Raw genomic sequence first — 14159 nt, 5'->3', positions numbered from 1 at the left:
ACAATCCCTAAAATGCTATGAAGTACGGACACCTCACTTGTCGTGTCTACGTGTTGGACATATTTTGGACACGATACTCACTGATACTCGTTCGACACGTGTGTCTATTAAGGGTGACAACGGGTAGGTAGGGGCGAGTTTTTGCTCTATCCGACCCCGTCCCGCCGTACAACAACCCGTATAGAATTTGCCCTGCTTCTATCTGCGGGTAGTAAAACGTTGAACCATAATCCGTCCCTGCGGGTATCCGCCCCGCCCCTACCCGCCCCTATAATTATTAAAATCCAATAAATAAAATTAAATTTCAAATTTTATATAACTATCATCACATAAATAACATAAATTAAAGTAAAAATTTAAATATGATACAATATTATTAATCATTTACTAATTATTTTACATATATTATACATATTATATATATAGCGGGACAAGTATTACCTAAACCCGATCCCGTCCCCGCCCCTCCCGAAAACCCGTTCCGCTAGAAACCCGCTCGGAGTGGGTAGGGGCGGAATGGGTATCCCTGGGTTCGGGTAGTATTGCCATCTCTAGTGTCTATTGTGTCCAATCGTATCTTAATAAAAAATAAAAAATTATTTTCCGAACACGCTTGGATACACATAAATACCATTACGTGACAGCGTGCCCGGTCTTATTCTTAACATATATTTTTGAAATAAATTATTTAGATATAGTATATATTATATTATTATTTATTAAAACAAAAAATATTTTAAATATTTTATATAATTAAAGTAAAATTTTAAAAATAATTAAAAACTAATTTATATTTTAATATCAATAAAATATCAAAATATTATTACAATTTATTAAAAAATAAAAATATCATCATGATTTATCTAAAAAAATACTTTATATTTTATATGTATACATGTTCTCGTGTCATGTAAAATTTTAAAATTTGCATGTCAACGTATCCTGTGCTGTGTCGTGTCCCATATCCGTGTCAGTATCCGTATATCATAGCTAAAATGTAATAGTAAAAGACGAAAAAAATCAGACGTAATAGTGGCTATCACAGGATACGACTATAGCAGTATTGATAAATGTAGCTAAGCTAAAAGTTGGAAGAGTGGAAACTGTTGGGGCGCGTCGTGGGTTGAAATGATGGGCAAATAATGGGCTATTACTTGGGTCAATTTTTATTTTCGTTTTTGATGTACAAGTTATTAATCTTTGAAAAATTAAAAATATTATTTACATATTAAAATTAATCATTATGTATTTATACGTAAATACACATAATTTTAATAAATTAATATGTTACACATTGTTAAATTGTTGATATCTCTGCAATTGAATTAAACCACATTCTTTTAAAATTTTAAATCAAAGAAGAGATAAAAAAAATTCAATAAAAAAAACTAAATAAAAGTATATTATTATATTTTACACGTTTAAATTTATTTATAAAAAGACACACTAAAAATAAAAATAATAATCTTAAATATTAAACAAAGTAAAAAGAGATCACCGAAGTGAACAACATTCATTTGATGAACCGAAATCATAAAGGCTATCGAACCGAATAATATACATATGGTGAATAAATGGTGATCAACTTTCAATCAATAAAAATAGTATTTTTTCATGTAAAAGAAGTACTGAACAGAGTAACAACCATTTTCAAAGTCTTAGTTACACTATCCACTGAACTGAAGAAAGAAGAAGAACCTACGAGCGCAAATTTAAAAGAAAGAGGAGGAGGAGGAGGAGGAGGAGGAAAAATACTATTCTTTTTTATTGAAAGTTGATTCCTATTTATTCACCACATGTACATTGTTCGGTTTGGTGCCTTTGTGATTTCGGTTCACCAAATGAATGTTGTTCGGTTCAGTGGCCTCCTTTTATTTTGTTCAATGTTTAAGATTATTGTGATAGCATGCAGCAATCATTCCCTAGTTGTCTCAGCGTAATAACCTCAATCGACTGATTTGAAGTTGAATCATTTATTGTTTCCATTCAGAAGTGTATATCGAAGAAGAAAATGAAGAAGAAGAAGAAGAAGAACGATGTAGCTTATTACGTTGAATTCAATGCAGATCAATAATGAAGAATGTGAGCAGAGAAGAAAAACACGAAATAGAGGAAAACGACAAATTTTATTAGGTAGAAGAAGAAGAGGAGGAAGAGAAATACTATTCTTGTTGATTGAAAGTTGATCACTATTTATTCACCACATGTACATTGTTCGGTTCGGTGGCCTTTATGATTTCGGTTCACCAAATGAATGTTGTTCAGTTCGGTGGCCTCCTTTTACTTTGTTCAATGTTTAAGATTATTGTGATAGCATGCAGCAATCATTCCCTAGCTGTCTCAATGTAATAACCTCATTCAACTTATTTGAAGTGGAATCATTCATTGTTTCTATTTAGAAGTGTAGATCGAATAAGAAAACAAAGAAGAAGAGAAGAACGACAGAACTTATCACGTTGAATTCAATGCAGATCAATAATAAAGAATGCGAGCAAAGAAGAAAAATGCGAACAGAGGAGAACGACGAATTTTATTAGGTTGAAGAAGAAGACGAAGAACGCAAATAAAGAAGAAAAAGAAAAAGAACGAAAACGCAATACGTTATATGTAGGGGTGTCAAAAATCCCCAGCAGGCGGGGATCCCCGCGGGGACCGCCCCAAATGGGGCCCCGATGGTGGGGAATTTTCCCCGTGGGGATGGGGATGGGGAGCAAAATTTCCCCGAGACAGGCGCGGGGACCCGAGCGAGGATCCCCGCCCCATCCCCGATAATTCCCCGAATTGTTAAACTTACTTAAATACTCTTACTTTATTTCTAACATAGGGGGTATTTTAGTAATTTCACCCATTAAAAAATCTTAACCCTATATTCCCTTCTCACCTTTGTTGTTGCGCCCTCTCTGACTCTCTATTCCCATCCAAATCCCAACTCTCCAGACTCCAGTCACTCACTCACTCTCCACTTTGTTCAAACTTCAAAACCCTCACAGCTAGCCACCGGCCACTCTTGCGCCGTCACCCTAGCAGCTTCACCGCGTCGTTCTCTCTCCTCAGGCACGGCGTCCTTCTCCTCTCCACTTCTGCGTCTGCGTGTTTGCTTCCATTCTCATCACTATATGTTAACATATTTGTCTCTATTGTTTTAACAGAGAACATGGAGATGTTTGTTGGAAGTTTTATGCCGACAATGAAAGAATATTTGATGTTAAAGACTTTGTTTTATTGCTTTCTTTATAATGGAAGTTGCATTTTAAGATTTTATTTTATGGACTATGATTTGCTATGTTGTATTTCTGGACTTATAATCTTAGATAAGATATGTTTGTGTGTTTGTAATAATATTTTTTAGTTTGTTTTTTTATTTTTTTGATATTTTTTACTATAATTTTCATATGAATGTTAAATATAGGGAGATGGAAAATGGGACCCCGCGGAAAATGCGGGGAATGTGGGAAACGGGGATGGGGACAATTATCCCCCCATAACGGGGAATGGGGCAGGGACGGAGATTAATTCTGGGGGCGGGGACGGGGAGTAGGGAAGCATCCCCCGCCCCCGCCCCACCCCATTGACATCCCTAGTTATATGAAGCGCGTGTATAACAAACAACTGTAGGATGAAAAAACACATATGTGAAAGAAGTTACTTGGATAATATTCATATATTTTTACATGGATGTAGAGCTTTTTCCTTTCATTAAAAATTAAATTCATACTACTACTTTTCTATTACCGATCCTATTTTATGTAATGCAAAACTCTCATCTACTACTCGGAATTATAAAGCTTTCTTTACTTGATTTGTCTTTTAGTGTGGTCCTTAAACTTGTATAACTCTACAAATATCATTTCTTTAAAATCTTCTTAAAACATCCCTTTAATTATAATCAACAAGCTCTTAATGTTAATTGCCGTTGCAGCCACATCATGTTGTGTTCTCTTTCGCCATTGCAATGTTCATGTGTTCGAAATAAACATTACTTTATGCAATGTGGTTAACTGAGTTAATTCCAATATCACTCATTCGTTTTCTAACGTAACTTTTTATTTTACATATGATAATGTCATATACATAATTTTAACACTAACGAGTAACTAAGGAGATATTTCTACTGAGAAAGGAACATGAAGAATATTAATAAGTCAACATGTAATTTAAAAATATTTTACAGGCTACTTTTAGTATTTACAAGTTTTACTTTTCACTTAATATTATTTTTTTGGTTTTATTCATTAAATTATTATCTGTTAATATACTTTTTATTCGTCTTTAACCGTAACAAAAATATCAAAGAGAACCGCAACAATGACTTAACATTTATTTTTGTATATATGTTAATAGAACCTATATTTATGAATTAACTTTCAAGTTAAACCTACCTAGTTTCATTCATTAAATTATTATATATTAATAATATAACATTGACAAAAATAACAAAGAAAAACACCAAACACTCAACCATTATTTTTTAGTTTTTAATCAATTACCTTAACTTCTACAGTTGCATAATTATAATTTAAATAATTCATCCTCCTGCCCAATAATATTTTGTCTGATCTTTTTTTTTTTTGTTTTTTATGGTATATCCTAATCCGACAGGTCAATGACTAATCCGTCGCGATACTGAGCTCCATTTAAGGATTTGTCGCTAGTCAATTAGTTACTGCATACACAATGTGGGATTTTAACCTCAACACTTATTTAAGCGGACTAATGAACTAACTACTAGACCAACCCAACTTAATTATTTTGTCTAATCTTTAACGAAAGTGATCCTATTATTTTCTCAAATTCTCCATAGCCCAAATGCTTCCCACAAAAAATAAATGGCCCAATCTTTCCATTGGTAGCTGATAGCTAATATGTCAATAAAGTGGTCTGCCACATGTGAAAACTTTCCTATATTATATAAATATTGTCAGGAATAAAAGCACAGCACGCATCAAACCCAATATTTCATGGAAGAGCAGACCAATCATTTACGACCAAGTGTACTTTTGATGACAACATGTTCTGCACGTGTTCTTCCTTACTTATCCTTTTTCTTTCATCCTCCACAATCTGACTTCTACTTCTCAGAAATATAAACAATAGGAAAATATAAATTGAATAAAGATTAACCCTTTCCAAAAAAAAAAAAACCATTTTTTTCATATTTCATTGCCAAGTTCCAAGCTAAGATCTGAGCTTTCCTCCTTGGAATATACCCTGTAAGAATGCTTTGAATCTTTTCCACAATTTTATTCATTTCATTACTTTCAGCAATAACTGTTAAGTTTCATTTTAGTAGCCATATAAGATTAGCAGTTATCCTTTTTCTGTTTATCTCTTTGTAATTGCTAGTTTTACCCTTTTTTAGTTTTTTTTTTTTATGGGTCATGCTACTCCAAAATTTGGGTTGAGTTCAATATCTAAGGGTTTTCCTGCAAAATTTGATCATGATGCTTTGGTTATGGGATTGTGGTCTTAAATCCAATTTGTGTTGTGATAACATCCTCCTCTCTATGTGAAAGGCATTTAAAATTCCTGTGATAATTTATGTTTGATCCAGAGCAAAATTATGCGAATGCAAATTGGTATCACCACACCAAGTAGTGAACTTTAATGATTTATAGTAAGTTATCTATAATATGAACTAGCTTAATTAAATGTTAATAAAAAAAATTTCAGGTTTTTATGATGGGTGAGTCAGAGATGAAGAAATTCAGCCTAAACATCAACAAGAATGGAAAAAGTGCGTTCCCTAAGGCACTGGATCCTGCAATATCTACTTTTTTTGTTCAGATCCCTAACAAGCTTCAGAATGTTCTTAAGGTAGGTCAATCAATTATTTATTAGGAACATGAATATTAACAATATCTGTTTCATAATTATTTCTTAACTACAGTCACAGCTGAGTAGATTAGCAAAGAGGGATGGAATGAACTCGATGAGATCTGTCCAGAATAATGGGTACAAGTCTTTTAGTGCCTCTGAAGCTGAACTGAATGAGCAACTGCAATTGTGGAGAGAAAACCCTTCTTGGGTTGATAGGGCACCTGAGATAAAGGTGAACAGAGTTTAAATGAGAAATTGTTATTTTCTATCTAAAATTTTGATTTCTTCATGAAGTAAAAATGATGCTTGGGTTCACAGTTTAGGTGATCATTAGGTTTAACTGTTATCCTTAGAGGCTATTCTCCTTTGTTGATACAGTTTTGTTGAGATATATCTAAGATTCTATAAATTAGGTGTCTAGTACTTTAATTCGATTAAGATTTCGGAAGGCGAAATAGTTATCTTTTTTGTGTGCCTCAAGCTTGGTATAAAAATTCCAGTATGTAGCATAGTAGCTGTTTGAAACAAACATGGCAATGTTCATGTCTCTCATTCAAAGTATAATAATGAATTTAATGTTCTGGTTTGGCAGGTGACTGTTCCAAAAGGCTCTCTTTGCAACCTCAACGTAGAAGTTGATGTCGGTTTGCCACCTGATGCAGTGTATAATATAGTAACAGATCCTGATAATAGGAGAGTTTTCAAAAATATCAAAGTACTGCACTAATCCATTCCTCTCCTCATAATGTAATCGGTTACTACTGACTTCTGAATAGGAAAAAAAAAGTGCTTTAAGTTTAAAAAATATTGAAGAGTGAAGGCTGCCATTTTTGGAAAATTCTGTTTCTTATTAATTGAAATTTTTAACTTCATTGTCTTTCTTTGTCAGGAAGTGATATCCAGAGAAGTTTTGGTTGATGAGGGTCATAGGCAAGTGGTTCAACTAGAACAAGCAGCCATATGGAGATTTCTGTGGTGGTCCGGGACCATTGCGATTAATGTCTTGGTAGATCAAAACAGAAATGACCACTCTGTAAGGATCTTCATCTCTTTTAGATAATGGATGGATGGATCCTATATCAGTTGTTTGTAACTGTTTTCGGCAAGTAGAGACTTACCGAAGTTAGCTGACAGAAATAATGTTTGGTTTGTCCCAAGACAGAGGAGAAACAAAAGATATTATGCATAAAAGTATCTTATGGAGAAGAAATTGAAGATTAAAAAATTAAAAATTTTCCCTATTTTGGTATAGTTTTTAAGATAATTTCTGTGTTTCAACATAAGAGATATATCTTAGAGACAATTTTTAATTGAATTTCTATGATTAAAAAATTTAGTGTATTTTTTGTATTTTTCTAAACCAACAAAGGATGACTATCTTACATGCTGCATTCAATTGTGTGTCAGATGAAGTTCAAGCAAATCAAAACAGGATTCATGAAAAAATTTGAGGGCTGTTGGAGAGTAGAGCCATTACTTGTTGATGAAGAAATATGTTTTCCCTTTAAACCACTGACAAAAGAAGACTACAAATCATGCACAAGAGGCAAAGGAAGAATAGGGTCTAAAGTGACCCTGCAACAAATACTTCAACCAGCCATTGTTCCTCCACCTCCTATATCATGGTATCTGAGGGGAATCACAACCCGGACGACTGAGATGCTTATACATGATCTTCTTGTGGAAGCTGCGAGAATTAGAGGAAATGAGGCCAAAAAGTCTAAGGGAAAACCTGGGAAAAGTTTAGACCTTGTTTCTGACACAAAAGACATTAAAGAAAGATGGATTTTACATAGAAAAAATGCAAAGCAAAACAATAGGAGACTGCTGGCTGCTAAATGATTTTCCATGTATTAGATTCTTTCTTTTTTCTTTTTTTCTTTTGTAATTTAAAGAAAACTATCTAGATTTCTCTATATTAGTTTAGTTTACATGTCTTGATAGACAACTATTTTGATGCATCATCACACTAGCTTTTAAAACAATGTCCACATTCTTTTTGAAAAAGATAAATTCAATGTATCATGTATTCAATAATCAATTAATGAATTAATGTCATAAGTGTTTATAAGATGAGTCATTGTGGCTAATTATACTCTTGGGGTTAATGCCCTTAATGCTAATGTTGACGTGGCAACAAACACAAGTAATCTGCTTGTAGATTATCAAACAATTTTGAATAACAACATTCAATGGCAAAATTCGTTTGAAGATCTCAAGCTAAAAATTGTCCAAAATACATATGAAGAGAAAAAATAATAGAAAAGGATCTCACTGAATGAGTAACAATGCCGTGAGTGGAAGTGTAAAATGATACATGACCTATTATGAGTTGTTCTACTTGTCTTATTCTAATTTTCAGTGTGTATAATTCCAATAACTACAGCTTCTTCTGACCATTTTACAGAATTAAATTACAGAAAGTCACAACAGTAAGTGATGCAAGCAACGAAGAATTGCTTCATCTAAGCTCCATAGACACTACACTCTATACTTTCATCTCCATTCAATTCCCCATCTTGTTGTGGAACTTGTGTTTGATCCAATGAAAAGGACAATTTACTTGGAGGTCTTTCCACCTTTTGATTCGCCAATAGCTCCTTGAGGCCATGTTTGTCACTACTCATGAAGGCACCAACAGCTCCAAGGAACCCTTCATGCTGCAAAAACATTGCTTTTGCCTCTCCTTTGGACCTACAATATTTAAAAAAAGAAAAGAAATTGAATGAATATTTGTAAATTACTATATGTTGTTGCATGTGCAGAGAAACATACCAATTTAGCTAAATATTGGCTTTTGTTGATGAAATAACCAGAGAAAATTCGCGTAACTTCTATGGATAATGGAAATCATAGTCGCTTTGATAATTTTCGATACAATCTTTGAGATTATATTCTTTATATGTTACTATAGGCAAGAAGCTTTAAGATGATTCATATATAGAAGCTCTGTATCAGTTATGACAAGGCAATGTCACTCATTAAGTTTTGTCTCACTTACCAGAAATTAACTGCAACAGATAATGTGTCCATTGTAAAAGGATGCCTCCGAATAAAAAATCCACCAAAGAAAATCCTCTTCAGTCCAAATCGAAGTGCAGTTAAGTAAGAGATCTACAAGCAAATAACAGTTATAGCTCAATTCTATTTCACATCCGCAACCTCAGATAAATACGGTATGAACTTGTTTATAACTGGAGGCATGAATTACGAAAGGCATAATTTAAAATGCGCACAGATCAATTGTGCACCAATAAATCCAATATATCCACATTTTCATTCAAAGTTTGCATAATACATACATTAGGATAAAAAATGGTTAGAAGATACAAATGCAGAAAATGGAAGAGGTATTATTGCTAAATTGTTATAATACATGTCATTTAATCATTATCAACATATCAGTTAAGAAATAGATAGATAGATTCATCAATGTTTCTGACCTTTTTCCCCACTACTATACTGTGTTCATTTGTATGTGTAATAAATATTTCTCAAACATATCTGTAATGAAATGACACTAGCAATGGTCCAAGGATCAATTGTTTTTTCCCAAGTACTAAAACAAAAAAGAAATTCTGTAAGGGGGAATACCTGTCCAATATTATTTGAGATCATTCTTAGCAGAGATCGCGCAATATCTTCAGGTTTGTAATCATCACGCTCCTTATTTTCAGAAATTGCCCTCCCGAAACTAGATGCTATTGTAGTAGATGAAAGACCTATCTGTTATCAATCAGAGGGGGGAAGCAAACATTCAGTAGACAGTTCTTGATTTGAATCAATCATGGTTTACAAAAACTCTTCAATAATGAAACAGAAGAATGATGTCTTATCTTTTTAAACAGGAAAAAGCGCAAACTTCACCTAGTCATACCTTTGAATAGTCCATTCCACCATAAATATCTCCAACAAGCATATCCACTGCTCTGTTGTTCCCCCGATAACTTAAGTCCAGCAACTCATCAAAACTGAAACAAAATGCAAATTAATGGATTTATGTTAATCCTATGAGTCTATATATAGATCAATAATGAATTTAACCACAAAAAATTAACCTCTTGCACTTAGTTAAAAGCTTTCCTAAACCCCAGAAAGTGCCTCCACCTATACTTGTTCCACTAACTCGCTCAAACTTCCCATCTCCTTCCACCTATATGAAAATCGTAAAGACTACTTGAAGTGCTTAAAAAACAGTAAATATTTGGAAAGCAATAGGGAAAATAATGTAGCTTGCATTTAACTACCTTGATCATGCCAACACCGGATCCAATATTAACAAGAAGATAGGGATATAGATCATTCTTGTCAATCCATACGAATTGCTTTTGATTGCCCATATAGGTAAACGCTTCCTGGTGGATGGTCTATTGAAAGAAGAGAAAATGAGGGACAAGAGTTTTGTTTAGAGAACATGACCGCATAACTAATTTATAGCACACCAAAAAGACAGCGTACGAGCCCCACCCAAACCAAATGAACATCACAAGCAAATTCATATATTTCCATACAATCATTGATGAAGGAAAACCGAAATGTCGCACACCCATACTCCAAACAAGTAAAGAAGCCTACTGTATACCCAAGGCTCCAAAAAGGAGATAAAATAAACTTGGAAGGAAAAATATATTAAAACATAACAAATCAACAAATATGGCAATTACAAGAAATCATATTCACTTCTACAACAAGTGCTTAGAGATTCTAAATATTAAAGCATTCAGTCATACAATAATCGTGGCTAACTTGGAGGAAAACTAAATATGAATTTCTAGTTGTTTGTTGACTAAATAGCAAATAAGAGAATATTCAAAATAACAGGATCCTACCTCAAGAAGAAAATTTGCTCCTGCAACAAGACAATCCATTTCATCTTCCTTGTCAAGACTGATCCCGAACTTTTCCTTGAAGAGGTCTGCATATTTGTATGCACCACCACCTGTGGCCTTTGCACCAATACTTTTTCATTCTTAAGAACTAGATAATGTAAATTCAAGTGCCTTAAGACTAATCAAGTATTTTGTAAAGCCAAATATTTTCATGCGAAATATCTCCCTAAGCTTGGGCGTATGTGTTTACCTTTGGAAACTACTAATAAACTTTCAATCCTACTAATTTGTTTGATTACCTTAATAGTTATCGTCTGGCTTCCAGGACTTTCTGGCTGCTGACAACCTGCATTCATCACCATTGCAATCAACTGAAAAGATATAGCTAAGCAGCAATAAAATTTCAGAATGACCCCAAGATTGGTTTTAGACAACTTGAGATGTTTGGTAGTAATCCCTGTAAGAATTATATCAGTGCGCGGACACGCGCGTGTGTTTGTGCGTGTGCGCTAGAGGGGTATCCATCAGTTTGTAAGTCATTGCAGTGAAACTGAAGTTGAATTTTATGAAGCATATCTACCACCTTAGCATTAGCAGACTTAAATCAAGATTAATTTCCTGATCAAAGACTAGCTATCCTTAGGTTAAGTTTCTCATTACCTATGTACCATTGACAGACAGTTAAGACTTCTATGACATATTATGCAGAAAGCAAGTAAAGGAAAAAAATTAAAAAAGGACTAAAAGAATTTAGCAAGAATAGGAAGGACTGAAGGGGGAATTCCCAGTGAGGAAGCTCAGGTCAGCATTCTAGCTGATCAAAACCCTAAAAGACTTGATAAATATTGCTAATTGAATTGGTTACAAGCCACATAAACTTTGAATACCCAGAATTAAACAAAACAGCATCGGAGTTTCAAAAAACAAAGAACAACAATTTTGTACACACCTCCAAGGTGAAGTTTCATGCTGTTGATAAACTCTAAACAATCATTAATCTTGCTTGTTTCAAACTTCTTGAAATTGAGCCTTCCATTAAGAACAGGACTGTTTCTACTGCTGTTGGAGATCCCCGAAGCCTTCACCGGGGATTTTTTCTTTTCACTACCAACAATATGCTCATCATTTTTGGTGAAGTAAACTAGCTTGGCAAGAGATCCTGTCAAACAAAATTATTGAAGGCAAGATGCAGGTCATGTGGAAGCAGAACATTTTTTGGACAATTTCACCAAAATTACGCTATCAAGATCCCTCGAGAATGCGAAATTACTAATTCATCAATCAGAAAAACATGAGAGTAAAGAATGACCATCACCCTTCACAAACTAAATTCATACATTTGAATTTGAGCAGCAAGCTAGATTGCAAGTTAATAAAAACACCAATTCCCAAAAGAAACTCATGTAATCTTCTACTCAAGTTCATATAATTGGAACATTACAATTCACGATCAGCAGCCAAAAAAACAACAAAAAAAAAAGAGAGAAAATTTCCGAAAAGATGGCAACTTTTATCCAAACGAGTGCACCCCACAATATTGCGGAAACCAAATAAGCTCAATTGCAATGAAAACAACTCTGAAAATAAAATTCAAAAACAGAAAATATAAACTTACCCCCAATATCCAAAGCGAGATGATATACATGACCAGATTGAATCTGATCCGAATTTTTTCCAGTTTCAGCCCTTCTGGGATCCATTTTGTTTTCAGGGGGATTTTGTGATTCACGCTCTGAAATTGTTAGGTGAATGATGCATACCTCGGTTTTACGTGAGTGATCATAATTCGTAAGGGTTCATCTCTGGCAGCATATATATGAATGATGATGGCATACAAATATTGAAACATATGTATGTCGTTCGGGAAAGAACGGAAAAGTAGTTGAGCTTCCCCTTTCTCAACTGTAGTAATTAATTAATAATTAATTAAAGTTTATTATTTTTAAGAATACTTTTAATTAAAAAATTATTTATTTTTTATAAGAGTACTGTAAATGTAAATTTGTGAACAAATTTTGTTTAATATACTTTTAAAATATTATGTATACACACAAATTAGCTATTATAAATTTATATATATACATGTATTATTTTATATATTTTTAATATATTTATATTTTAATATATATTTTATATATTTTTTTGTTCCATTACACTTCTCTTTAGTATTTTATGAAAGATATAATTCAAATACCAGCAATTAGTTTAGATTAAATTTTAATCTATCTCTTAAAATAATACACCTATATAAAATTATCTTTCTAGGATTTTGAAAATGAAGAATATTAAGGAATCAATATTTTTATTTAAAAAAATGAAAAATTAATTAGTATTAATCCAATATAAAAAATATTATTCATTTAGCATTTTTTTAATTAATAAATTAATCTTAAATAAATCATCATCATATCATTTAAATAAGGATGATAAATTAATATATTTTATCACCAATCGTTTTCCCCTATTTATCTTAAGTGCAAATAAAAGATTGCTTTATTTTGCCAATGCAACTTTGCACTGTTGCAGACAGAAAATTTATTTAATAGAAGGGTCAACATGTATATAATACAGCCAAGTGACCAAGTGGATAGCAGTTTTATTTTCTTTACACTGGCGTCGCCGTGAAACCTTGACATATATCAGACCAATATTCATTATCCTTTGAATTTCAGGTACATATTTTATATTATGGCCAAACGACGTTGTGGGTCCTCGTTTGATTGTTTTTCAGATGTATATATTAATCCAGCGACACAAAACTAAAATAGATGCTTGGGTCGAGTGGCTGCTTTCGTGGTATCAGGTCCTGCTTCACCAAGTGGTCTTGTGTTCAATTCCCATCCCAAGCACATGATTAACCAGGCTCTGATACCATGATGCGCTCTCTCGCACTTCCCAAAGTTTATCCCTTTTTCATGATCAAAATGTGCTCTTAAGCAATCAACTCGAGGGCAACCCAAAATAAAAAAAAAAATCTCCTAAGCAATAGCTTATTTTCATGATCAGTTTGATCAAATACTAGCTTATTATTGCTACTGCCATGTGAAATCAAAACAATGACGTCTTTCATCAACTAATCAGGCAATTAATTCCACCAACTTAGACTTAAGAGCACATATCAATATATCAGACAAACCTGGTGGGCTGAACTGCGCATTAACCCTTCAACCGGATTTAAATTTTCCTTGTTGATTTAATTTGTTTCCTTTGACACAACGATGCAAAACAAAATTAGCACAAATCTTTTGGGGGTACCCGAGAACATACATAATTTATATTAGGATTGGGCTATCAGTCGGCCTTCGCCCTTCTGCTTCTACATTTAGGTTAGTGATCATAAAGTAGTGTCCAGTATTAGTTCGCGTTAGGATGCAACTAACTTAAATTTACGTTTCCCATCCGAATCATAGATGCTATTAATTTGGGGGAGGATGTACGTTAACCCAAAATTAACAGTAATACTAATAACTAATAAAAGAAAAGACAGATGGCGCGAAAATGCAAAGATGCAAC

The 14159-nt window shown here is 33.3% G+C and overlaps 2 protein-coding genes across 2 annotated transcripts; one reads left to right on the top strand and one right to left on the bottom strand.

Moving 5' to 3' along the window:
* The first annotated feature begins 5047 nt into the window (after positions 1 to 5047).
* On the top strand, positions 5048 to 7890 carry LOC107481329 (uncharacterized). Its single transcript, XM_016101609.3, has 6 exons — positions 5048 to 5210; positions 5671 to 5814; positions 5888 to 6049; positions 6410 to 6532; positions 6707 to 6850; positions 7225 to 7890. The coding sequence occupies exons 2-6, from the start codon at positions 5677 to 5679 to the stop codon at positions 7657 to 7659; spliced, it is 1002 nt and encodes a 333-aa protein (XP_015957095.1). The 5' UTR covers positions 5048 to 5210; positions 5671 to 5676; the 3' UTR covers positions 7660 to 7890.
* On the bottom strand, positions 7716 to 12504 carry LOC107481328 (pantothenate kinase 2). Its single transcript, XM_016101608.3, has 10 exons — positions 12262 to 12504; positions 11596 to 11805; positions 10946 to 10992; positions 10647 to 10763; positions 10065 to 10184; positions 9876 to 9970; positions 9695 to 9788; positions 9412 to 9543; positions 8819 to 8931; positions 7716 to 8511 (listed from the first exon to the last, which is right to left on the bottom strand). Exons 1-10 carry the CDS (start codon positions 12344 to 12346, stop codon positions 8283 to 8285), a joined length of 1242 nt encoding a protein of 413 aa, XP_015957094.1. The 5' UTR covers positions 12347 to 12504; the 3' UTR covers positions 7716 to 8282.
* Positions 12505 to 14159: the final 1655 nt, after the last annotated feature.

Source organism: Arachis duranensis, chromosome 3 (genome assembly GCF_000817695.3).
Source record: "Arachis duranensis cultivar V14167 chromosome 3, aradu.V14167.gnm2.J7QH, whole genome shotgun sequence".
NCBI classification, from domain to species: Eukaryota; Viridiplantae; Streptophyta; class Magnoliopsida; order Fabales; family Fabaceae; genus Arachis; species Arachis duranensis.
The sequence above is the reverse complement of the archived record's forward strand: the minus strand, read 5'-3'. Positions and strand labels throughout refer to the sequence as shown.